Raw genomic sequence first — 24,801 nt, 5'->3', positions numbered from 1 at the left:
TTTGCTAATGTGGGAAATGGCAAAAACATGTGAAAAACAAATATGTAGATACTTACTTTCTGCACCAGGAATCCCTTCTGCTGTCATGAGGCTCCTGCAGCACAGGAAACTGGCCATATCTTCTTGTCAGGATCATTGGTTGCAAAGTGTAGTGATGTGTGTATATATATTTGTGGAGAGTGCAGGGCAGATGAGTAGTAATTGTTCTATGTGTTTTCAGTGTGTTTGCTGCCGTGTGGTCATGAAGAGACTTGGGATATGCTGAAACTGTGCTTATAGTGTTGTAGGGATGGGTGTAGGTAATAGTTGGTAGGCAGCCAATGACCAGGGAAGTATGTTACCAGTACTACCCACCTGAATATCAGGAGGGTTAGTGATAGTTGCATAGTGAGCCAGCACTTCAGTGGTTGTCATGTTGCACTCCTCTGACCCAGGCACAGGTTCACCACCGATTTTCCGGCACTCTTGGTTCCAAAGCCTTATCGGATTAACCATTTTGCCAGACCAGCCGTGGTCACGTAATAATAATTGATCAGCACACCTCTAACCCACTGATTATACATCTCCCATGTGTCTAAAGATACCATGGACTGCTAGCAATTTAGATAAAGCAAATATTAAATGTTTGAGCATCCTAAGATGGTAAGTCTGTCCTTGGATTGTTTGAATCCTGTGGGGTCTTCTTTGTCTTCTGTTGTTAGTGTTTTCCTAGGTGTGCATCGCCAGAATAATGCAGTTTCATCTGCATTATACACCTGCTCAGGACTGAGGTGCTTGTCAGCTATGAGTTTCTCAAATTTGTCCACATACTTGGCAGCTCCTTCATGGTTTGCAGGCCACTTTTCTCCGCACACTTTATTCATGGAAATTCCATGAGGCTTCTTGATCTTTGAAGCCATTTTTCACTATAGTTATGCGCATGTTATAATTTAAGTTCTTTACGGAACAACTTAGCCCGGCCCATTATCATGCTACTTGACAAGTCCACTCCATCACTTCAACGCTGTTGAAACCATTTTATCATCACAGGATCATGCTCAGTACTCTTACCATCTTTCATAGTTTTTCTAATTGTCATTTGCTTCTTGGAATTGCTGCCTGAATAGAATTTCAATATTTTCTCCCTTTGCTTCTGTATATCATACACAGTTGATGAAGCAATACTGTAGATGTCACACAACTTACGCACCGAAACACCATGGTCCATTTTTTTCAACAGTTCTACTTTATCTTGGATCGATATGTACTGGTGTTTACGTTTGACACCACAACTGACTCTCTCATATGTCTTAGAAGCCATAGCTAGGGTTAGATTTAACTAAAATAAGCTAAGAATCTCACAGAATTGCGGTATCACCACCAACAAGTGCAGTGTAAAGAATGTAAATAAGCACACCCTACACACAGTGCCATCTGTGGCCACCCAGTAAACTAGTCTGGTGGCCGCGGTGATTTCAAGTTCCCTCGCGTAATTTTGTCCGGACTAAAGTAGGTGCCGAACCATCAGTTGCCAGAAATTTGGTGGTGCAACTGTAGCTGTATTTCCTTTCTGCCTCACCCACATGTGGACTACTGGCTTTTTGACCTCAAACATACAATCTCTCCTTGTTACAAATAACTCATGACAACACTTAACTCACACAGCTCATTCTTTTTAACTTTGTAACTCTAGCCTTTCTACGTTGAGCACTAGCGCTGGTTGGCCTTTTGACAAAATGGGAGGAGCAGTAGATAGCGGTAGGTAGGAACATTTGAGCAGGAGCAGTAGGTAGTAATAGTCAGTAGGAATATTAGGTGGGAGCCTCTGCAAACATTGCATTAGAGTTGCTGTCAGTGAGTGACCTATTAAGGGTGAGTCACTAAAGGCTAAGAAGTGGCACTGGAGTCCACTATCTATGGAGACTCTATTGCTGTGGTTACCCCCTTGAGGGAGTTCCAGTTGGAAAGGTGTCAGAGATATAGATCGATAGATAGCTAGGGATGGGTGATTTCCATAGCTTAAACGGGAAATGTGACCCGTTTTTGTCTGGGGAGTGTGGCTTTAGGTGGATGCATGTCTTGTGGAATGGATTTTATGACTGAGTTGGGAGGGCATTGTTTAGTTCTTTTTGGATTTTTTCAGTCTATATGTGTTTTCTCAGTGTTATATTTGTTAGAGATGGGGAAATCTATGATAAGAGGTCACTGAAGGAGAAGCCAGGGCAAAGCTTTATATTTCTACTGGGTTTTGGAATGAAACAGTAAGTGGAGAGTAGCAAGTCTCAGGTACATGCACAGGTTCTCAGGGAGCCAGCTGACATGACAAATTCTGGTTTATGAATCATTGATTATTGCTTTAAAGTATTTATACTGCTCAAGAGATGTGCATTTGCCAAGCTAATTCTTTGACAAGAGACAGCAAATGTAGCTCAGGGAAGAATTTTTTTTTTCTATCAAAGCTGTTTTTTTGATTATCTGAGGATAGATACCACTCATGATTTTTTTTAATAATTTTACTCAATTTTTAGCTGATATCAGTTTATGGTGGAATCCCAGACATTTGAATCTTATTTTCAGAAATGCCTTACCAAGTGTTTGGGTAAGCACAGTCCTTGATATGAGAGATGACCAGTTTGAAGTTTCAACAGTTCGAGACTCAGATGTGATACATGCCAACAAGAAAGACATCCCATGTATATTTCGGGTAAGTCGCTCTAGATTTTTAATGCACTTAGACATATGTTAGTATCCATTAAGCATCTATCTGTGCGTGTGTGGACATGTATGTATATGCATGTGTATGTGGGTGGGTTGGGCCATTCTTTCATCTGTTTCCTTGCGCTACCTTGCTGATGCGAGAGACAGCGACAAAGTATTATGATAGTATATTGATCATTAAAGTATAAAACATACACCTCTTAACATACATGATTTACATAAATTATGGTAAAAACAAGGAAAGCAAGAATAAGCAGTGAATGAATTGCTTTTTGGGTGTTTATGATGGTATCTTCTGGTGAACGAGCCCTTGTTTTTGGTTGGGACCTTTAACTTTGCACCTTTTGGGTTCTAGTAGCATCCATATGACTCCCATAACTTGCGTATTTACCACTTAAGAGAAAGTGCAAAAAATGAACTGGTCAACAAATCAACTTAAAGGTGGTATGATATTGGCAATTAGTCAGTGTTGTATCTGAGAGGTTTACACTGAAGAACATGCAGAAAGAAAGACTATGGGTTCCCAAGGCCATTATATGATCAGGGAATTGCTGGGAACAAGAACATGCAGAAAGAAAGACTATGGGTTCCTAAGGCCATTATATGATCAGGGAAGTGCTGGGCAACAGTGTGAACTGTTCACACTGTTTTACACTCCATTGTCTTCTATCTTTTTTGTAGTGAGCTTCAGTGATCTCTACATTGAATTGTATTATTGGTGAAACCAAAGGGTTAATGAAATTATGTGTCATGTTTTGCCTACTGATATTTTGTTGGAAGTATTTGTTTTTAGCTTTTTATATATGAATGTATGTATGGTCCATGCAAAATGTTTCCATTGAGTTTGTTTTCAGGTAACAACTTCATCTATGGTGGGAGTGAGACATCATACCCTGATGCTTGCAGACACTGAAAATGAAAAAACTAAATGGGTAGTAGCCCTAAATGAATTACATCGGATACTTAAAAGAAACAGATTACCTAATAGACAGGTATGTGATAAAGGTCCCTTTAGATTTTCACATGAAAATTTACCTCATCTGTGAATATGTATCCATTATCAGCACATAACACATATGAATATGTAAAGATGAAATATTTTTATAAGTAAAATGGTCTTCTGTTGTAACAGGTGTTCAGTGCCCATGAAGTTGTTGATGGTAGTGTGACGCTTATAAAAAATGCTGTTTGTGGCACAGTCATTGATCCAGACCGTCTCCTTTTAGGTGCTGAAGAAGGTCTTTTTTGTATTGACCTTGACAATTGTGGTAAGTTGCTGCTGGCAGTGTTGTATTTTTATAACCTGGTTAGAGCTCTTGTAGCAGTCTAGTAACTTGAGGCAGAAAAATGATAACTTTGAGCCTGTTGTGCATTGATTAGGCAGTTCAGATTAGAATTTACTTGGAGAAAAATATGAAATTATGTTTTGAATAAGGAAAGAATATTTTTTCATACTTGTTTGTTGTTTCCCATGTTAACGAGGTAGTGCCATGAGTAGACGAAGAACTGCTGTATTTGCTCTCCTCCATTCTTTATGTCACGCACATTGTACTGAAACCACAGCCTCCCATCCACAACCAGACCCAACAGACCATTTTGAGGTATTCCTTAGCCAATTTACATGCCCTGTTGCAGTCCATTGACAGTGCTTGGACCCTTGTATACAACACCAGCTTCATAGCACTCCAGTCACTTAAAATCTTTTTCACTGTAATTTCTGCACACCCTGTTCAGTTTTCTCAAGCACAAAAGTTTTTATTACCACAACTCACTCTCACCCTTGTATCATTAGCTTGATCAAACCGCCTCACACATGCATTTTCTTTATTTTGGGATCATGTACAATATTTTGTGAAAGAGGATTGTAATAGATAACTTTATCAACATCTGGTACTTTCACAGTTAGATTGCCCTTAATCTTGCACCTTCCTCTTTCTCTTTTCTTACATGATCACCATGCTGCTTGGTCAACTTTTACCTTTTTTAGTGTTCAAAGCCCAAGAATTGTATCCATACAACACTGTCAGGACTAAAATACCTTTAAGCATAATAGTCTTTTTCCTATCAGACACTGATCTCTTCTACATATTCCTGAATGCATCCATGACCTGAACCCCCTCTCCCTCCCTGTGACTCACTTCAGCTTCCTTGTTTATGTCTGCAGCCAGATCCATCCTCACTTACTGAGAGCACTCCATTTCCTGCATGTCCTCCCCATTCAGACTTACACTCAGACTAGTCTGCCTTATCTCACATTCTAATTGCACTGTCTTTCTACCTGGCCGAATTTCATTACCCTGCTTTCATTTGTATTAACTCTAAACTTCCTCCTTCCACAAAGTCTCCCAGATTCAGACACAGCTGCACTTCATTACCTAACTTAAGTTTGCATTCACATTCAACTTTTTCCCCAAACTCTTTCATCAGCTTCATAGCATAGTCCACAGGGTTTCTCTGTTGCCCTAATGTACACTTTATCCAGATCCAGAAATACCATATACAATGCACTGTATTTCCTAAGGTATTTCCCAAACAAATTCTTCAAGCAAGCACTTGGTCTTCTCATCTTCTACCTTTTGTGAAGCCATAATACTCCTCCTCGTTCAATGTTCTGTGCATGCCACTACCTCAACAGTCATGGTTCTTTGCTGGTCATGATCAGTTCTTTGGATCCACATTGTACATCTTGTAAGATGGTTGTTCATCTGGTGATGATTTTCGAAAACATAGTTTGACATCTTTTGTAGTGAAACATCAATGGTACTGTGTTAGCGTGTCACTTTGTTGGCCTCTCTCAGTATTTTGGTGAGAAAACAACTCACAGGAAGGCTAACAAATGGACCTAAAGATATGATCATGACCATTGGATTTTTGATGGGATGGGTTAGATGATGTGCAGATGAAAACTTCTGAGAAGTATCTCAGGAAGATCATGCAGGCAATGTTATAACATACAGAGGAGTGCCATAGTTTTGGCTGATTAGCATCACTAAATGTATTGTCCAAAGGAGATGCATATTGTGCAAAACAGCTCCTTGTTTAGGCAGTTGTGTTTATGTTGTATTGTTTTAGCATTTTTGTATATACTTATTTGCTCCTTGCTGTCTCAATGAGAGAGCATCATTGAGGGATTGCACAAGAGCAAATAAGTGAATGATTTTCTTCATGTATGCAAGTAATCCATTGTTTCAACAGAGATTGCACGAATAGGAGATGGTAAAAAGATTGTAAGCCTGGAATACATAGCAGAAGAGCAGCTGATAATGGTCATTGCTGGGCGACAGAGACAAGTCAAATTAATCCCTGTTAGAGCGCTGGGTGGTGACGATGTTGAATGGATCAAGGTGAGATGTGAAGAAAATATCTGAGTATACAATTTGAATTTTCAGATATTAGGAAAGTCATGAGGTTATTAATTAATTTATGTAGTATTGTTATTCTATCTCCCTATTTATTGACTCCATTCACATTCACTTTGGTGTTGATAAGTGCATTCATTGTAGTCTTTCACTTTATTTACATGCATTTGAAGGAATAGTGGTTCCAACAATGTTGTATGGTTGCGAGGTGTGGGCTATGGATAGAGTTGTGCACAGGATGGTGGATGTGCTGGAAATGAGATGTTTGAGGACAATATGTGGTGTGAGGTGGTTTGATCGAGTAAGTAATGTAAGGGTAAGAGAGATGTGTGGAAATAAAAAGAGCGTGGTTGAGAGAGCAGAAGAGGGTGTTTTGAAATGGTTTGGGCACATTGAGAGAATGAGTGAGGAAAGATTGACCAAGAGGATATATGTGTCGGAGGTGGAGGGAACAAGGAGAAGGGGGAGACCAAATTGGAGGTGGAAAGATGGAGTGAAAAAGATTTTGTGTGATCGGGGCCTGAACATGCAGGAGGGTGAAAGGCGGGCAAGGAATAGAGTGAATTGGATCGATGTGGTATACCGGGGTCGACGTGCTGTCAGTGGATTGAATCAGGGCATGTGAAGCGTCTGGGGTAAACCATGGAAAGTTGTGTGGGGCCTGGATGTGGAAAGAGAGCTGTGGTTTCGGGCATTATTACATGACAGCTGGAGACTGAGTGTGAACGAATGTGGCCTTTGTTGTCTTTTCCTAGCGCTACCTCGCACACATGAGGGGGGAGGGGGATGTTATTCCATGTGTGGTGAGCTGGCGATGGGAATAAATATAGGCAGACAGTATGAATTATGTACATGTGTATATATGTATATGTCTGTGTGTGTGTATATATATGTGTACATTGAGATGTATAGGTATGTATATTTGCGTGTGTGGATGTGTATGTATCTACATGTGTACGGGGGTGGGTTGGGCCATTTCTTTCATCTGTTTCCTTGCGCTACCTCGCAGACACGGGAGACAGCGACAAAGCAAAATGAATATAAATATTGAATCTTATGTGTGCTAAAGTGAAGAAAGAACTCCATAATGATATATGTGATATTAAAGTCTCCCTGCTGGTTTGTCCCACAAGGAATGAGGTATCTCAAGCATTTAGGAAGTTGCAACTCTTTGACATGCTAGCTAACCTGTGGGGTAGTGCTAGTTTAATGCACACTTTGCTGCCCACTATCCCATGGTAGTGGCATTGGGCCTGCCTTGAGCCAATCATAGTCTGATGACACAACAGACCCACTTTCCCTAGGGGACTGATTACCTGGCAGCTAGGAATTGAATTCACTTCGATCATTTGTAGACTGGACGTCTTTCACCCCCCTTTTTCTTACCACAACCCTATTATAGATCTATTATTTTACTTAATTGCTGTTTCTCGCATCAGTGAGGTAGCCCAAGAAAACAGACGAAGAATGGCCCAACCTCTCATACACACATATATATACATAAACTCCCATACACACACATGTACATACATATACACTTCGTTTATTTTATATTTTTTATTATACTTAGCCGCTGTCTCCCGTGTTAGCAAGGTAGTGCAAGAAAACAGACGAAAGAATGGCCCAACTCATCCACATACACATGTATATACATATACATAAACATTTCAATGTATACATACAGGCATATACATAGATATGCATGTACATATGATGCCTTCATCCATTACCATTGCCACCCTGCCATATAGGAAATAGCACCCCCCCCCCCCTCTCTCTCTCTCTCTCTCTCTCTCTCTCTCTCTCTCTCTCTCTCTCTCTCTCTCTCTCTCTCTCTCTCTCTCTCTGCATATTTTGTTGCTGCAGCAGAGGGCACATGAAGGAGAGAGACATCATGAAAGATGGATAGCTGTAGCAGGAGAATACATTAGGACCAAGAATGTTTCAGACGGTATTAGAGGAGTTATTGGGAATTGGATTCATTTGAATTATTTTGTATATGGAGACAAGTGTCAGCTGATGAATTATTGTTTTGTGTAAAGTGAAAATCTAAAGATCCCTTTATTATTGAGGAAGTATATCTGTCAGTTTCATTTTGTAAATGTGTAGGGTATGTTCCTGAGGTTGTGTGCACCTGATCTGCCTGGTTAGAAATTGATAATGATGATAGATCTATATATATGAAAATATTGTCTAATCGTTCAATCATTCATCCTTCAGGTGTCAGAAACAAAGGGTGCCATTGCTTTCACTACAGGGAAGTTTCGTACTCCAAGCAGCCTTGCCTTCACTTACTGCTTATGTGTAGCTGTTAAAAGACAAGTTAGTACACAAAATATTTTGGCTCAGAGTTGAACTTGAGATTTTTTTTGTAATATAGACTTTTTTTTTTTGCACCTTTTATATACCATAAGAGTTTACAAAATAAAGCTTGTGAAATTTTGTACTTGATAATTACTTTCTACATAATCATGTAATGAAATCTTTTCCTAATAGATCATCATATATGAAATAAACCGAGCCAAGGGTCGACACAAACTATTCCGTTCTATCCTACTGCCCCAGCCACCCCAAAGTCTTGATATATTGGGTGATGGACGGCTTGCTGTGGGCTTCCAGTCTGCCTTCACCATATATTCTATTCTTGGTGATCAACACCCTTTGTGTAAGTACCAGTGTGATTTGATCAGATCACCTTTCTTTTAAGGTAGGCAGATTTAAGGCCCTACACTATCCCTGAAACACCTCTTTTTATGATAATAGCTGAAAGATTAAGCATTATGACCACTGACTAAAGGATATTCCAACTGCTATGCACAAAGAACTTTGTGGAAGTAACTGTTGTAAATACGTATGTGTAAGTAATTATTTTGAATACATGTAGGAACAAGATGTTTTATGCATCTCATCAAAGTCTGCAAAATATGAATATCCCATGACATGATTAAGATGAAAATAGTGTTGGTGCATGCAGAAGGGAAATAGAATTGTACTGAAACTGTTAGGAAAGAATTGTGAAATTATGTTAGAATTAGTGATACCTCTTGGAATAGAATTAGTGATACCTCTTGAAATATCTGTTGAAAGTATAATTTAAGATGTATGCATATTGTACCCGGGGATACAGGAGAAGTGATACCTATCAAGATATCTGTTGAGAGGATAATTTAACATGTATGCATATTATGCCTTGGGATACAGGAGAAAAAACATTATCCATATATCTCATGTGTGTTGTACAATGCAGCTAAGCTGGGTGGGAGCAGTATGGAGGGGAATTGGAAGTCATCTCCTTCTGTATTAGTGTATTAGTACTTTTCAAAGAAGTGACAGAAGGAGCCAAGTGAATAGGTTTCCTAAGGTTATGTTGTATGTTCCTAATGCTACCTTAATGAGGCAGGAAATGAACCGATTTAGAATAATTTGCCTGTAAAATAAATAGAATTTGATGAAGATGAAGCTGAAGAACCATGTAACAGAGGTAGGGAGGGAGTAAGGTAGGGAGAGATGAAATTCATGGTATTCAGTTGCTCACTCCTTATAGTATTCGACTAACTTGAAATTACTATGCACGCAAATTTTTTATTCTTATGCAGTTAATAGTCTCGAATCATGGAAAATTAATGCCCTTCATATGTTATTTCAGCTTTGGTCCACCCAGATAGCCAATCATTGGGCTTCCTCTCTATGACACAGTGTGAAGCTCTCAGTTGCATCGAAGTTACAAGAGGAGAGTATCTATTAGTGTTTAATCTTCTAGCTGTTTATGTTGATGCTTCAGGTCGTAAGAGTCGTGAGAAGGAACTGATGTATCCTGCCATACCTACGGCTGTTGGTAAGAACCAATGAAACTTGTCCCTTCCTATTAATACTTTCTTAATTCATTAAAGTTTCTGGAATTCATTACCCTTCACCTACCAAACCTACACCTTTACCCCAATTATGTTCTAACCAATGAACTTTTTTTCCTGTGTTTGTCCATGTGATTCCTGACCATAAAATATGTTGTACTTACTGGACAGCTTTTAAGAGAGAGAAAAAAAAAGCATATCCATTAAAGAAAGTTAAAGAATATTTGTTCATTTTAACATTTGAAAATGTCAGTCCTTCATTCTTGTACATTGTAGCATACCCACAACTGACTAGAAAGAGATATATGAAGTCATTATGTGCTGAATGAAGTGTGATAGGAATATATGTTGAATGTAAGATAAAAGTTGTGTGTGCATATATTATTTTTTTTCTTTTTTCTCAAATTTATTCACCAGGAACAAAGAAATCACCTCATTCAGTCCCATCCAGTCTCTAGCTGTCCTGTGTAATGCACTGAAAGCATGTCCCTTAATACAATACCAGGACCCACAAACCTATCCATGGCTTCCCTTGACCACTTTCTATACCCGGGTTCAGTCCATCGACAGCAAGTCACCCACTGTATACCACATCACTCAATATCACTCTGTCCCTTAAAATTTTTTGCTCCATCTCTTCATATTCATGCCCAGAGCACTCAAAAATTTTTTGCTCCATCCTTCCATCTAGTGCAATCTTCTTGTCCTCGCCACTTCTGATACATTTATCGTCTGTCAACCTCTCTTCATTCATTCTGCCCATATAACCAAACTAAGAAGTGTAGTTGGCGGGATGAAGGTTTTGTTGAGACACTAGGAAATGAAATGGCTGATGATTTTAATGACACATTCCAAAGGATGAGCTGAAGAAAGATCTTTCAAGTAGCTTGAGCATATTAGTCATATAATCTAGCCTGTAGAACAGTATTTCCCAATCAGTTTTATTTCACATTTTCGAGTTTGCTTGATCCTTTGGGCTTACAAAATCAGACTTTGCCTGCACTGTAATGTTTTTATCCAATATTCCTTGAAAGGAAGGAAAACAATATCTATACACACATAATGAGTGGAGTAAGACAAATGTAGTACTTTTATTGTCACATATATATTCAAGTGATTTACAAGCTATAATTTCATGAAATAGATATTGCACTCCTCTATTAAAACTCAATCCATTTTATTTCTCCAATTCTGAATGTATCATGGCATACTTAAGACATCAGTTGTAAAGCCCTGCTATAGAATACCATACAACCCAAAACTTATGTTTATGATCATACAACTGGACACCTAATCACTGCTGTTTTTTTTCAGCGGTTTGTGATGGGCTTCTACTTGTGTATAGTGATATCCACATTGATGTGTTTGAAGTGTTGTCTGGAGATTGGGTTCAGACCATCAACCTCAAGCGCACCAAACCTCTGATGCGTACCGGGATCCTCAACATGGTCATGATCAGTGACCTGCCACATGTGGCCTACCTCAGGAATTTGCACAAAGGTAAAAACACAGGAGGCAAGTTGTTTTGTTGGGAAGCAATGAAACCTCAGCAGTGGTTGAGCATACAGTGAGTTAAGATTAGGAAGGTAAAGGATGGATGGAAAAACATATTTTGTGATTGGTTAAATATGTTGCAGTTAGTAGCCTAAATAAACTGAATATATGTAATTTTGGATGAAGTATACAAGTGCAAAATATAAGATTAGACAGCTGATGGAGTTGGTTTAAAGTGATGAAAGGATTTATTGAAGTGGAGTGTCTGAGTTTGTATTAACTAGTTGAAAGAACAGTTAAAGAATATATCATAAGGGACAACATTTGAGATGTTTTTGGGGAAAGAATAGAAAACCATTTGTGAGATGAATGGGCATACTGTCACCTGATATATTAAAGATCTTTCTATTCTTTCATACTATTCGCCATTTCCCGCGTTAGCAAGATAGCATTAAGAACAGAGGACTGGGCCTTGAGGGAATATTTTCACCTGGCACCCTTCTCTGTTCTTTCTTTTGGAAAATTAAAAAAAACGAGAGGGCAGGATTTCCAGCCACCCGCTTCCTCCCCTTATAGTGGCCTTCTACGACACGCAGGGAATACATGGGGAGTATTCTTTCTCCCCTGTCCCGAGGGATAATATTAAAGATACAGAAGTTTATATAAGAGTGAGGTAAAATCCTCAAAAGTAAAAGTTCTTCATTTGTCACTCCATTTTTTCAAACGTTTGTGCCAAGTTTGTCACCCTGCACTTTATGATATAGAGAATTTTACCCATAAGAGATAATTTATTTTTTGTAGACTGGTACCTGAAGTAACTTATCATATTAGCTCTATTAAATGAACTTATTTGGTTTGTATCCTGCAGAGGTGGGGATTAAGAATGCTGACATTGCAAATTTTCATCCCTACAAGAGATGGCATATGTATAGCCATTGATGATAATGTGTATTTACTTAATTGAGCAGTACATGGAAAGTTCTGCATCGTAGAACCCCCATGTCTTAAACTCTCGATTCTGTTTCCTTTATACTGCTCTGTTCCTCATATAAGAAATCACCAAGGGCTGCTCTGTCCCTCATATTGAGGTTTAATGGTTCCTCCCCTGCTTGATTTGAATTCCCAGCCAATGTATGATTCCGTATTTTTATCCATAAATATGACTAGCATCCGAACAACACAGCTGAAGATGTACATGCTTGCAGTGAATTCATTTTTAGAGCAATAGAAAATTATTGTCCTTTTGTTGTATTGGTCGTAATTTTGATGGAAGCAGTGTTATGTTATTATTATTATTATATTTTATCATGCTTATTCTCTTATTATTACTACAAGAAATTTTAATTCAAAGTAAGAAGTTCTTTTATTAGATGGTACTCAATCATCAGCTAAGACAGTGATACAATCTTGCCAAAGGTGATTATTCACTTTTGGTTTAGTACTGATGGTGTTGTATGGTGGAAGCCAAGGGTCTGTGGCTCTAAATGAGAATGTGCAGAAGAGGGTGAATGTGTTGGGTAAGGGAGAGTTGTGGTAATAAGAGTATGATTAAAAGAGCTTAAGAGGGTGTGTGAGAATTTAAGCACGTGGAGAAAATGAAAGAAACATCAACAAAGAGGATATGTATGTTGGAAGTTAAGGGGAGAAGAAGTGGGGGAGACCAAATTGGAGATTGAAGTTTTTTTGTTTTTTTTTCCCCCCACTGTCTCCCGCGTTTGCGAGGTAGCGCAAGGAAACAGATGAAAGAAATGGCCCAACCCACTCCCATACACATGTATATACATACGTCCACACACGCAAATATACATACCTACACAGCTTTCCATGGTTTACCCCAGACGCTTCACATGCCCTGATTCAATCCACTGACAGCACGTCAACCCCGGGATACCACATCGATCCAACTCACTCTATTCCTTGCCCTCCTTTCACCCTCCTGCATGTTCAGGCCCCGATCACACAAAATCTTTTTCACTCCATCTTTCCACCTCCAATTTGGTCACCCACTTCTCCTCGTTCCCTCCACCTCCGACACATATATCCTCTTGGTCAATCTTTCCTCACTCATTCTCTCCATGTGCCCAAACCATTTCAAAACACCCTCTTCTGCTCTCTCAACCGCGCTCTTTTTATTTCCACACATCTCTCTTACCCTTACGTTACTTACTCGATCAAACCACCTCACACCACACATTGTCCTCAAACATCTCATTTCAAGCACATCCATCCTCCTGCGCACAACTCTATCCATAGCCCACGCCTCACAACCATACAACATTGTTGGAACCACTATTCCTTCAAACATACCCATTTTTGCTTTCCGAGATAATGTTCTCAACTTCCACACATTCTTCAAGGCTCCCAGAATTTTCGCCCCCTCCCCCACCCTATGATCCACTTCCGCTTCCATGGTTCCATCCGCTGCCAGATCCACTCCCAGATATCTAAAACACTTTACTTCCTCCAGTTTTTCTCCATTCAAACTTACCTCCCAATTGACTTGACCCTCAACCCTACTGTACCTAATAACCTTGCTCTTATTCACATTTACTCTTAACTTTCTTCTTTCACACACTTTACCAAACTCAGTCACCAGCTTCTGCAGTTTCTCACATGAATCAGCTACCAGCGCTGTATCATCAGCGAACAACAACTGACTCACTTCCCAAGCTCTCTCATCCCCAACAGACTTCTTACTTGCCCCTCTTTCCAAAACTCTTGTATTCACCTCCCTAACAACCCCATCCATAAACAAATTAAACAACCATGGAGACATCATACACCCCTGCTGCAAACCTACATTCACTGAGAACCAATCACTTTCCTCTCTTCCTACACGTACACATGCCTTACATCTTCGATAAAAACTTTTCACTGCTTTTAACAACTTGAAGATTGAGATTGAAGTATGTACTGGAAAAGGTTCTGAGTGCTCAGGGCCTGAACATGCAAGAAAGTGTAAGGTGTGAATAGGATACTGAATCACATTAGTGTGGTATACAGGGATAGATGTGCCATTATTGGACAGAATCAAGTATATTAAGTGGCTAGGGGAAACCACAGGAAGGTCTGTGGGGCTTGATAGGGGATAGGGGATTGTAGTTTTGGTCCATTACATTTGATACATAGGGAATGGATGCAAGTGAAGGAGGCCATATCTTTGTTCTTGACACTACCTCACCAGTGTGGGAAATGGCAAATGAGTGTGAAGAAACTATTATTATAATTCCTGACACATTCACAGACCACCCAGGGTCAAGTGCAGAGGTTCAAATCCTGGTTGTGGCAGTCAGTCCACAGTCAACCCAGTTGCACATCCAGCCCTAGGGGTTGGTTGAACAAATGGGTACCTGGCTCAGGTTAGGGTTGTTGTTCGCTTATGATACAGCATTGGTGGCTGATTCGGGTGAGAAACTGCATAAGTTGGTGACTGAGTTTGTTAAGGTGTGTGAAAGAAGAAAGCTGAGAGTAAATGTAAATAAGAGCAAGGTTATAAGGCTCAGTAGGGTTGAGGGACAAGTCAAATGGGAGGTAAGTTTGAATGGAGAAAAACTGGAGGAAGTGTTTTAGATATCTGGGGGTGGATTTGGCAGCGGATGGTACCATGGAAGCAGAAGTGAGTCACAGGATGGGGGAAGGGGGTGAAGGTTCTGGGAGCATTGAATAATGTGTGGAAGGCAAGAACGTTATCTTGTAGAGCAAAAATGGGTATGTTTGAAGGAATAGCGGTTCCAACAATGTTATATGGTTTTGAGCCATGGGCTTTAGATAGGGTTGTGCAGAGGAGGGTGGATGTGTTGGAAATGAGAAGTTTGAGGACAATATGTGATGTGAGGTGGTTTGATTTAGTAAGTAATGAAAGGGTAAGAGGTGTGTGTGGAAGTAGATAGGTTGTGGTTGAGAGAGCATAAGAGGGTGTGTTGAAATGTTTTGGACATATGAAGAGAATGAGTGAGGAAAGATTGACAAAGAGGATATATATGTCAGAGGTGGAGGGAAGAAGGAGAAGCGGGAGACCAAATTGGAGGTGGAAGGATAGAGTGAAAAAGATTTTGAGCGATCGGGGCCTGAACATACAGGAGAGTGAAAGGCATGCAAGGAATAGAGTGAATTGGAACGATGTGGTATACGAGGGTTGATGTGCTGCCAATGGATAGAACTAGGGCTTGTGAAGCATCAGGGGTAAACCATGGAGAGGTCTGTGGGGCCTGGATGTTGAAAGGGAGCTGTGGTTTCTGTGCATTACACATGACAGCTAGAGACTGAGTGTGAACGAATGTGGCCTTTTTTGTCTTTTCCTGGCGCTACCTCGCTGGTGGTGGAGGGATGCTATTTCATGTGTGGTGGAGTGGCGATGGGAATGGATGAAGGCAGCAAGTATGATTATGTACATGTGTATATATGTATATGTCTGTGTATTTATATGTGTGTGTGTGGGCGTTTATGTATATACATGGGTATGTGGGTGAGTTGGGCCTTTCCTCGTCTGTTTCCTTACACTACCTCGCTAATGCGGGAGATGGCGCTTAAGTATAATATGATGATATATATTCATATGACCTATATGTCAATAAAGCATGCTACTTATTATCTTACAGAGGAAATTATAAGGACGGGTTTAGATGCTAATGGTCGACCAAAGTCCAGAAGAAAATTCTCTATGCGGGAGAACAGTAAAGCAACTCGCACGTGAGTATAGTGTCGTATTTGTTTTTAAATGAAAAGTCATTGGCTCTTAATCTTGTGTTTTGTTATTATATATTCATGATAGATGAAGAATTTTAATCTCATGTTCAGATAACATTCAATGCTTCTGATGTAAAATACCTGCTGTGCCACAAATGAAAAGGTGAATTAATTTGGCTTTATTTTGTATTAGCCTGTCTGATGCTTCTTCCCTTTGGGAACTCCTATCAAGGGGGTGGCCACAGCAAAGGAGTCTCCTCTTATCCCTGTCCTTACGTGCCTCCTTTGCATACACCACGCTATGCATCCTTCCACCATTTCTCTCCCTCCACTACTCTTCAACATTTATTTCCCCAAGTCACAGGTGGTCATCCTCTTACACCAAACCCTTTAATCATAGTATGATACACTGTCCTGAGAAACTCCTTTTCTTGCATTCTTTCCACATGCCCAAACCACTTCCAAGTATTATGTATCCCACTTTTCCACTCCACAATTCATTCCCCTTGCATTCCCTGCCATATCAAAGCTCCCATACACCCCTTCATTTCTTTCTTCTTCCATTCAGTCTAAACATATGCTCCTCTCAAAAAGCTCATTTCCACAGCCTGGATTATTTACCCGTTACTCATTCAGTGTCCATGTTTTGGCTCCTTTCTTCACTTCATACTTACACCTCTTCTTCATTATTCTGTAAAAGGACCCATTGACTTGTAGGTAGTAGTTGATAGGCAGCCACCGACCAAGGAGATATGTTACCGGTACTACCCACCTGGGTAACAGGAGGGTTAGTGATGGGTGTGTAGTGAGCCAGCACTTCAGTGGTTGTCAAGTTACACTCCTCTGATCCAGGAAGCTGTCTTTTCTTTCTGCCTCACATACTCATGGACTGTTGGCATACTTTCCACAAACATGAACTCTCCGTGTCATGCATATCAATTGACAACACTTAACTCACACACCTCATTCTTGTAATGAGTGCTTTGGACTAGCCCTACCTTTTAGCAAAATGGAAGGAGCAACAAATAGAAGTATTTGGAAGGAACTTTGAGCAGGAGCATTTGGTACTAGTAGTATGTATGAACTTTAGGTAGTGGCATTAGGTAGAAATAGTCAGCAGGAACATTGGGTATGAGCTGCTGGAAACACTTTGCTAGAGTTACCTTCTGCCAGTGGCCTGTGAAGGGTGAAGCACTAAAGGCTAGGAGTGGCACTTAAGTTCATCATATAAGGAGCCTCCTTTTTTGAGGGCATCCCCTTGAATGAGTTCCTGGAGGGAATGGGCTATAGAGGTATAAGTAGTTATAAAGACTCGGTGACTCTGTAATGTTCTTTCCCTTATCTCTCCTTCCATATCATCAAATGCATCTAAGTTGACTACCAGATACTTCAGTAATGTCACCTCTTCCAGTCCTTCTCTCCCATATCTGTAACACAGTTTAGGACACTTTCTTCTCTCACTCTTCAGGGCTTTGCAAAATCTTTGCTTTCACTCTGTTCCCTTGCAAACACCACTGCTTTACTTGTATTTACATTTATAACCAGTCGCCTAAGCATACCCACACCATAAAACACCCACAACTTCCTGCAACTCTCTTCACTCTCATCAAACAGTACGGTATCATTTGCAGACAGGCTTGTCATTAGCCACCATACCTTACGACCACACTCCATCCCTACTTTTGTTTTCATCTCCCTTATTGCTTCATCCATATATATGTTAAAAAGCCACAGTGGCATCACCTCACACTCACATGTATCCCAGAACTTTTGATCAACTCTCCATCCAGTCTTTCACATATATTTGCTCCTCCTTAGGAGGCTTTCACATCTGCCAACAGTTCACTTCTACCCCATATATCCTTAACACATCCCTATAAAGCATTCTACTCAACTGTTTGTCATACACTTCTTCCAGATCCTTAAAAGCCTTATACAGCTTCTTGCCTTTCACTAGGTGCTTTTCCACAATCATTTTCTCTTCAGTAATCTGATCCACATTTGCCTACCTTTTCTAAAACCCCCTTACTCCTCACTTATTCTGCATTCAGTCACATCTATAACTCTATCAATCAACGCTTGCATACATGTTTCCCACTATGCTTAACAGACTTATTCCCTATTACTGCTGCATATGTCCTTAGCACCTTTTTCTTTAAGTAAAGAAACTATAGTAGCTTTCACTCAGTCCTCAGGCACAACCTTCTGCTTTTATGGTAGATTACATATCTAATGCATCCACTCGGACCCTTTTTCTGCTCCATAGTTCATCATTTCAACTGTTATCCCATCCACTCAAGGTGCCTCTCCTACCTTCAACCTTCTTCCTTTATTTATCTCGCTTCTTGCCATAGGCCCCTGCCCTTGTGTGTTTTCTTCCATCGTTCATTCCCCTGTATGTAACAACTGCTGCCTCGCTTTCTCCCACATTCTTCAATTCTTTAAGATACTCTTCACATCTTTTTTCTTTTTCTTCTTTGATTCAGCAACTTCCCTTCCTTTATTTTCACATTTACTCTCACACTCTTATGTTCACCTCTCTCTTTTTACCACCCTCCAGTATAATTTCCTAGTTTCCTCAAACTTCTCTCTAAACTTCCAAAATCTTCATATTCTCTTTCTTTGCTTTATTTTATCAGCTTCTTAACATTCCACTTATACATCTTATATTCTTCCCTCCACCTCTGCTGAACTTCCACATGTACATTCCTTTCGAACTGTCTCCCACAAGCCTTCCTTTCCACAGAATTTCTGATCTCATCCATCACACATTTCCACTTTTATTCTTGTATATCACAGCTTTGTATCCAAATACTTAATCTATAACCATTGATAGTCTTTCTCTAAGCATTATAAACTTTTCATTCACACATGACTGTAGCCATACATTTACTGCACTTTCATATAAAGTTTTGGTCACCCTATTTCATATTTCTCCTTGCATTCTTTCTGATTCATCTTCCTGCTTGCCAACACTTTTACCTCACCATTCTTCCTTACACTGTACCTTTGCTTTTCTCTGATCCTCATCTTAACAAGAACTGCGAAATGGTCAGAATCTATTAATGATTCCTCTTACAACTGTGCATCCAGCACAATCTTTCTCAACATTTCTTCCACTCCCAAGTAGTAGTCATTCAAACCAACTTTGCAACCAGCACAACCATTCTCAACATTTCTTCCACTGTCAAATAGTCAAATCCTTATGTTCCTCACTTCCACGTATGTCTGTGTATCATCATATGCTGAAAAAAAAAGTGTTTACAAAGAATAAACCCCTTCGGCACAGACATTCTCAAAATTACCTTCATTTTCATTTATTCCTGGCAGTCCCCGTTGATCATCTTGCTGATTTCATCACACATCCCATCTTTGCATTCACATCACATATTACAACCACCTTTATCTTCTCAAAATCTTTTATGCAGTCATTTACATTTGTCCAGAAAAGCTTCATTTATTCTTACCTCACACAATTGTCATATTCATGAACACATATTCACGTACCCCTGCATACTTAACAGTTCCAGTCTTTCTTTTCACCCACACTATTCTTGATCCGTTTCATTGATATACTGTAACACCCTCCCATACACTGATGATAGCACAATTGCACACTCTTCTTTTCTCTGATCATTTTCATTAATTTCTATCCATACCACTCCTCCCTCCATGCCCTTCCACATCTTATATTCATCATTTCAATTTTCACTCTATATACCCTACCCAAGCACATCTAAACTATAAATTTTAAATTTCTCCACAAACTCCCTCCTCTTCTCTTCGGCATAACTGGGGGACTCCAAGGCTGCTTCTTAGCCTTTAGTCCCTCAGATTTGACAGGCCAACTGGCAGAGGGCAACTCCAGCACAGTGTTTCCTAGAGGCAACAGGGCTTGCAGATTGCCCATAACAGTAAAACTCTAGTACATCTCAAGTGTTTGTTTGTTTTAAAAACCATTACCTTGATAGAGTTGAGTAATACCTTCCCCTGTGGTTCTACCCCTAAGGATGTACTATCAAGGTCACCAGGGAAGACGGGATGAGGCTTGGATATTCTAGAAAACTGGAGTATCCTCTTGAGGTTCCGAATTCTATTTTTTCCTAATTGTTAAGCTTTCTACTGCAGTTGCAGAGCCTTCAAACATCATTGGTTATGATACTGCCACTGCAGAGAAACTATCTAATGTAAGAGTAGAATCCATAGGGTTAGACCATTACTTGAAGTATGGTAGCCATGAATGCTGTTTCAGTCCTACTCATTAGCATGATGGCATTGCTGTATGCATAGATTGGAAGTTTAAAGACAAAATTTCACTTTGGTTTTCAGTATGGGGTTAATAACTGAATGTGATGATTATAACTGGTTGTGAAACTCTAGTATGAATTGGAAACAAAGAAAGACTTATACACACATATACACATACGTACATATACATACAAGTATATATCAACATGTTCACATATACATATATCCACATACATAGACATATATATATATATCCATACTTGCTTGCCTTTATCCATTCCTGGCACCACCGGGCCCCAGAGAAAACAGCATTGCCACCCCTTGCATCAGCGAGGTAGCTCCAAGAAAACAGAAAAAAAAAAGGCCACATTTGATCACACTTGGTCTCTAGCTGTCTTGTGCAATGCTTTGAAATCACAGCTCCTTTCCATGGTTTACCCAAGATATTTCACATCCCCTGGTTCAGCCCATTGACAGCTCATCAACCCCAGTATACCTCTGTTCCAGTTCACTTCGTTCCTTGCATGCCTCTCACCTTCCTGCTTGTTCATGCCCCGATTGCTCAAGATAATTTTCACTCCATCGTTCCACCTCCAATGTGGTCCCCCGCTTCTTATTGTTCCCTCCACCTCTGACACATATATCCTCTTTGTCGACCTTTCCTCACTCACTCGTTCCATATGTCCAAACCATTACAAAACACTTTCCGCTCTTCAACCACACTCTTTTTATTACCACACATTTCTTTTACGCCTTTCATTACTTACTTGATCAAACCACCTCACACCACATTTTGTCTGCAAACATTTCCAACACATCCACCACACTTCCAACACATACACCCTCCATACAACTGTATCTATAGCCCATGCCTTGCAACCATATAATATTGTTGGAATTACTATTCCTTCAAGCATAATCATGCTTGCTCTCTGGAATGACATTCTCTTTTTCCATACATTCTTTATTGCTCCCAGAACCTTCACCCACTCCCCCACGCTGTGACTCACTTTTGCTTCCATGCTTCCAGCTACCAAGCCCACTCCCAGACATTGAAAACACTTCACCTCCTCCAATTTTTCTACATTCAAACTTACATCCCATCTAACTTGTCCCCCAGCCTTGTTTAACTTAACAACCTTGCTCTTATTCACATTTACTCTCAACTTTCTCCTTTCACACACTTTTCCAAACTTAGTCACCAGCTTCTACAGTTTTTCGCTCGAATCAGCCCCCAGTGCTCTCTCATTGGTGAACAACAATTGACTCTTTTCCTAGGCCCTATCATCCCGAACAGACTGCATACTCTACCCTCTCTCCAAAATTCTTGAAGGAGTTGAAAAATAGGGCAGATGAGTGTTGGGGTGAGTGAGTATCATTACTTCAGGAAGAATAAAGAGATGTTTTGGAAAGAAGTAAATAACATGCATAAGACAAGAGAACAAATGGGAACATTGGTGAAGGGGTCACTGGGGGAAGTGATAACAGGTAGTGATGAAGTGGGGAGTGGATGGAGTAAATATTATGGAGGTTAGTTGAATGTGTTTGATGATAGAGTGGCAGATGTAGGGTGTTTTGGTTGGGGTGTTGAGCGAAGTGAGTGTCAAGGAGAGTGATTTGGTGAAGAGAGAAGAGGTGGTGAAAGCCTTGCAGAAGATGAAATTAGGTAAGGTGACTGGTTTGGACGGTATTGCAGTTCAATTTATTAAGAAAGGGGTTGGTTGTGTTGTTGATTGGTTGGTAAGGATATTCAATTTTTATGTGGATCATGGTGAAGTGCTTGAGGATTGGCAAGATGCATGCACAGTACCATTCTACAAAGGCAGAGGGGATAAAGGTGTGTGTTCAAACTACAGAGGCATAAGTTTGTTGAGTATTCCTTGAAAATTGTATAGGAGGGTATCGATTGAGAGGGTGAAGGCATGCACAGAGCATCAGATTGGGGTGGAGCTGTGGAGTTTCAGAAGTGGTAGAGGATGTGTGGATCATATGTTTGCTTTGAAGAATGTGTGAGAAATACTTAGAAAAATGGATGGATTTGTATTTGCCTTTCATAGATCTGAAGAAGACATATAACAGTGTGGATAGAGATGCTTTGTGGAAGGTCTTAAGAGTATACAGTGTGGGAGGTAAGTTGCTAGAAGGAGTGAGAAGTTTTTGAGAGAGGAGAGTGATTGTCAATGGAGGTCGGTCTGCAGCAGGGGTGTGTGATGTCCCCATGGTTGTTTAATTTGTTTATGGATGAGGTAGTTAGGGAAGTAAATGCAAGAGTTTTGGAGAGAGGGGTGAGTATGCTGTCTGTTGGGGTGAGACGGTCTGGGAAAAGAGTAAGTTGTTGTTCACTGATGATAGAGCACTGGTGGCTGATTCAAGTGGAAAACTGTAGAAGTTGGTGACCGAGTTTGGAAAAGTGTGTTAAAGGAGAAAGTTAAGAGTAAATGTGAATAAGAGCAAGTTATTAGGTTCAGCAGGGTTGAGGGACAAGTTAGTTGGGATGTTAGTTTGAATGGAGAAAAATTGGAGGAAGTAAAGTGTTTTAGATATCTGGGAGTAGACTTAGCAGCGAATGGAACTATGGAAGTGTAAGTGAGTCATAGGGTGGAGGAGGAGGTGAAGGTTCTGGGAGTGATGAAGAATGTGTGGAAAGAGAGAACATTATCTCGGAGAGCAAAAATGGGTATGTTTGAAGGATAGTAGTTCCATTAATATTATATGGTTGCAAGGCATGGGCTATATATAGAGAGGGTTGTACAGGGGAGGATGGATGTGTTGGAAATGAAATGCTCAAGGACAATGTGTGGTGTGAGGTGGTTTGATTGAGTAAGTAATGAAAAGCCAAGAGAGATTTTTTTTTTTTTTTTTTTTTTTTTTTTTTTTTTTTTTTTATACTTTGTCGCTGTCTCCCGCGTTTGCGAGGTAGCGCAAGGAAACAGACGAAAGAAATGGCCCAACCCCCCCCCCATACACATGTACATACACACGTCCACACACGCAAATATACATACCTACACAGCTTTCCATGGTTTACCCCAGACGCTTCACATGCCTTGATTCAATCCACTGACAGCACGTCAAACCCTGTATACCACATCGCTCCAATTCACTCTATTCCTTGCCCTCCTTTCACCCTCCTGCATGTTCAGGCCCCGATCACACAAAATCTTTTTCACTCCATCTTTCCACCTCCAATTTGGTCTCCCTCTTCTCCTCGTTCCCTCCACCTCCGACACATATATCCTCTTGGTCAATCTTTCCTCACTCATTCTCTCCATGTGCCCAAACCATTTCAAAACACCCTCTTCTGCTCTCTCAACCACGCTCTTTTTATTTCCACACATCTCTCTTACCCTTACGTTACTTACTCGATCAAACCACCTCACACCACACATTGTCCTCAAACATCTCATTTCCAGCACATCCATCCTCCTGCGCACAACTCTATCCATAGCCCACGCCTCGCAACCATACAACATTGTTGGAACCACTATTCCTTCAAACATACCCATTTTTGCTTTCCGAGATAATGTTCTCGACTTCCACACATTTTTCAAGGCTCCCAAAATTTTCGCCCCCTCCCCCACCCTATGATCCACTTCCACTTCCGCCAAGAGAGATGTCTGGAAATAAAAAGTGTAGTTGAGAGAGCAGAGGGTATGTTGAAATGGTTTGAACATATAGATAGAATGAGTGAGGAGAGGTTGACAAAGAGGATATATGTGTCAGAGGAACAAAGAAAAGCAAGAGACCAAAAATGGAGGTGGAAGGATTGAGTGAAAATGATTTTGAGCGATCGGGGTCTGAACATGCAGAAGGGTGAGAGGCGTGCAAGGAGTTGAGTGAATTGGAATGATGTGGAATACTGGGGTCAACATACTGTCAGTAGACTGAACCAGGGCATGTGAAATGTCTGGGGTAAACCATGGAAAGGTCGGTGAGGCCTGGATAGAGAATTGTGGTTTCAGTGCATTACACATTGATATGGGGTGGTGATGCTGTTTCCTGTGGGGCCAGATAGCCGAGGAATGGATGAAGGCAAGCGAGTATGAATATGTACATGTGTATATATGTATATGTGTTTGTAATGTGTGTATTTGAGTGGATGGATCTTTCTTTGTCTTTTTCCTGGTGCTACCTTGCTGATGCGGGAAACAGTGACCAAGTATGACAATATAAAGATATAGATGATATATATATTAGTGTAAGCTGGGAGCAGGTTTTCTCATGAACATGGAATAGAATAGGACAGTGTATTTAGTGTTACTCATGTTCTCTCTTATGTTCTCTTGTTTACTCAGTGTCACTCTACCATTAGGTGGGTGCTCAAACTCTTGTTGTCCAAAATCATCCATTTTATTCCAATCAGTTTTTCACTTTCACAGAGGCTGCGTCACAAAGCTAGGATATGAAATTTAAAACGCAAACTAAATGTATATAAGAAAGAATACTTCCCATGCATTCCTCATGTG

General features: G+C 40.3%; 1 protein-coding gene across 11 annotated transcripts in view; it reads left to right on the top strand.

Moving 5' to 3' along the window:
- Window positions 1-24,801, top strand: part of gek (serine/threonine-protein kinase gek) — a 266,032-nt gene that overhangs the window by 201,436 nt on the left and 39,795 nt on the right. For all 11 annotated transcript variants that reach the window (XR_011714432.1, XR_011714433.1, XM_071676518.1 and 8 more), the window contains 9 exons: window positions 2,557-2,683; window positions 3,552-3,689; window positions 3,830-3,965; window positions 5,893-6,041; window positions 8,277-8,378; window positions 8,553-8,721; window positions 9,703-9,891; window positions 11,222-11,407; window positions 16,000-16,090. Coding sequence is in view for 9 of the 11 variants with exons in the window: in XM_071676518.1 (XP_071532619.1) it covers window positions 2,557-2,683; window positions 3,552-3,689; window positions 3,830-3,965; window positions 5,893-6,041; window positions 8,277-8,378; window positions 8,553-8,721; window positions 9,703-9,891; window positions 11,222-11,407; window positions 16,000-16,090 (1,287 nt within the window). In the remaining 2 variants the exon portion in view is untranslated. The remainder of the gene's footprint in view (window positions 1-2,556; window positions 2,684-3,551; window positions 3,690-3,829; window positions 3,966-5,892; window positions 6,042-8,276; window positions 8,379-8,552; window positions 8,722-9,702; window positions 9,892-11,221; window positions 11,408-15,999; window positions 16,091-24,801) is intronic.

Source organism: Panulirus ornatus, chromosome 23, assembly GCF_036320965.1.
Source record: "Panulirus ornatus isolate Po-2019 chromosome 23, ASM3632096v1, whole genome shotgun sequence".
NCBI classification, from domain to species: Eukaryota; Metazoa; Arthropoda; class Malacostraca; order Decapoda; family Palinuridae; genus Panulirus; species Panulirus ornatus.
The sequence above is the reverse complement of the archived record's forward strand: the minus strand, read 5'-3'. Positions and strand labels throughout refer to the sequence as shown.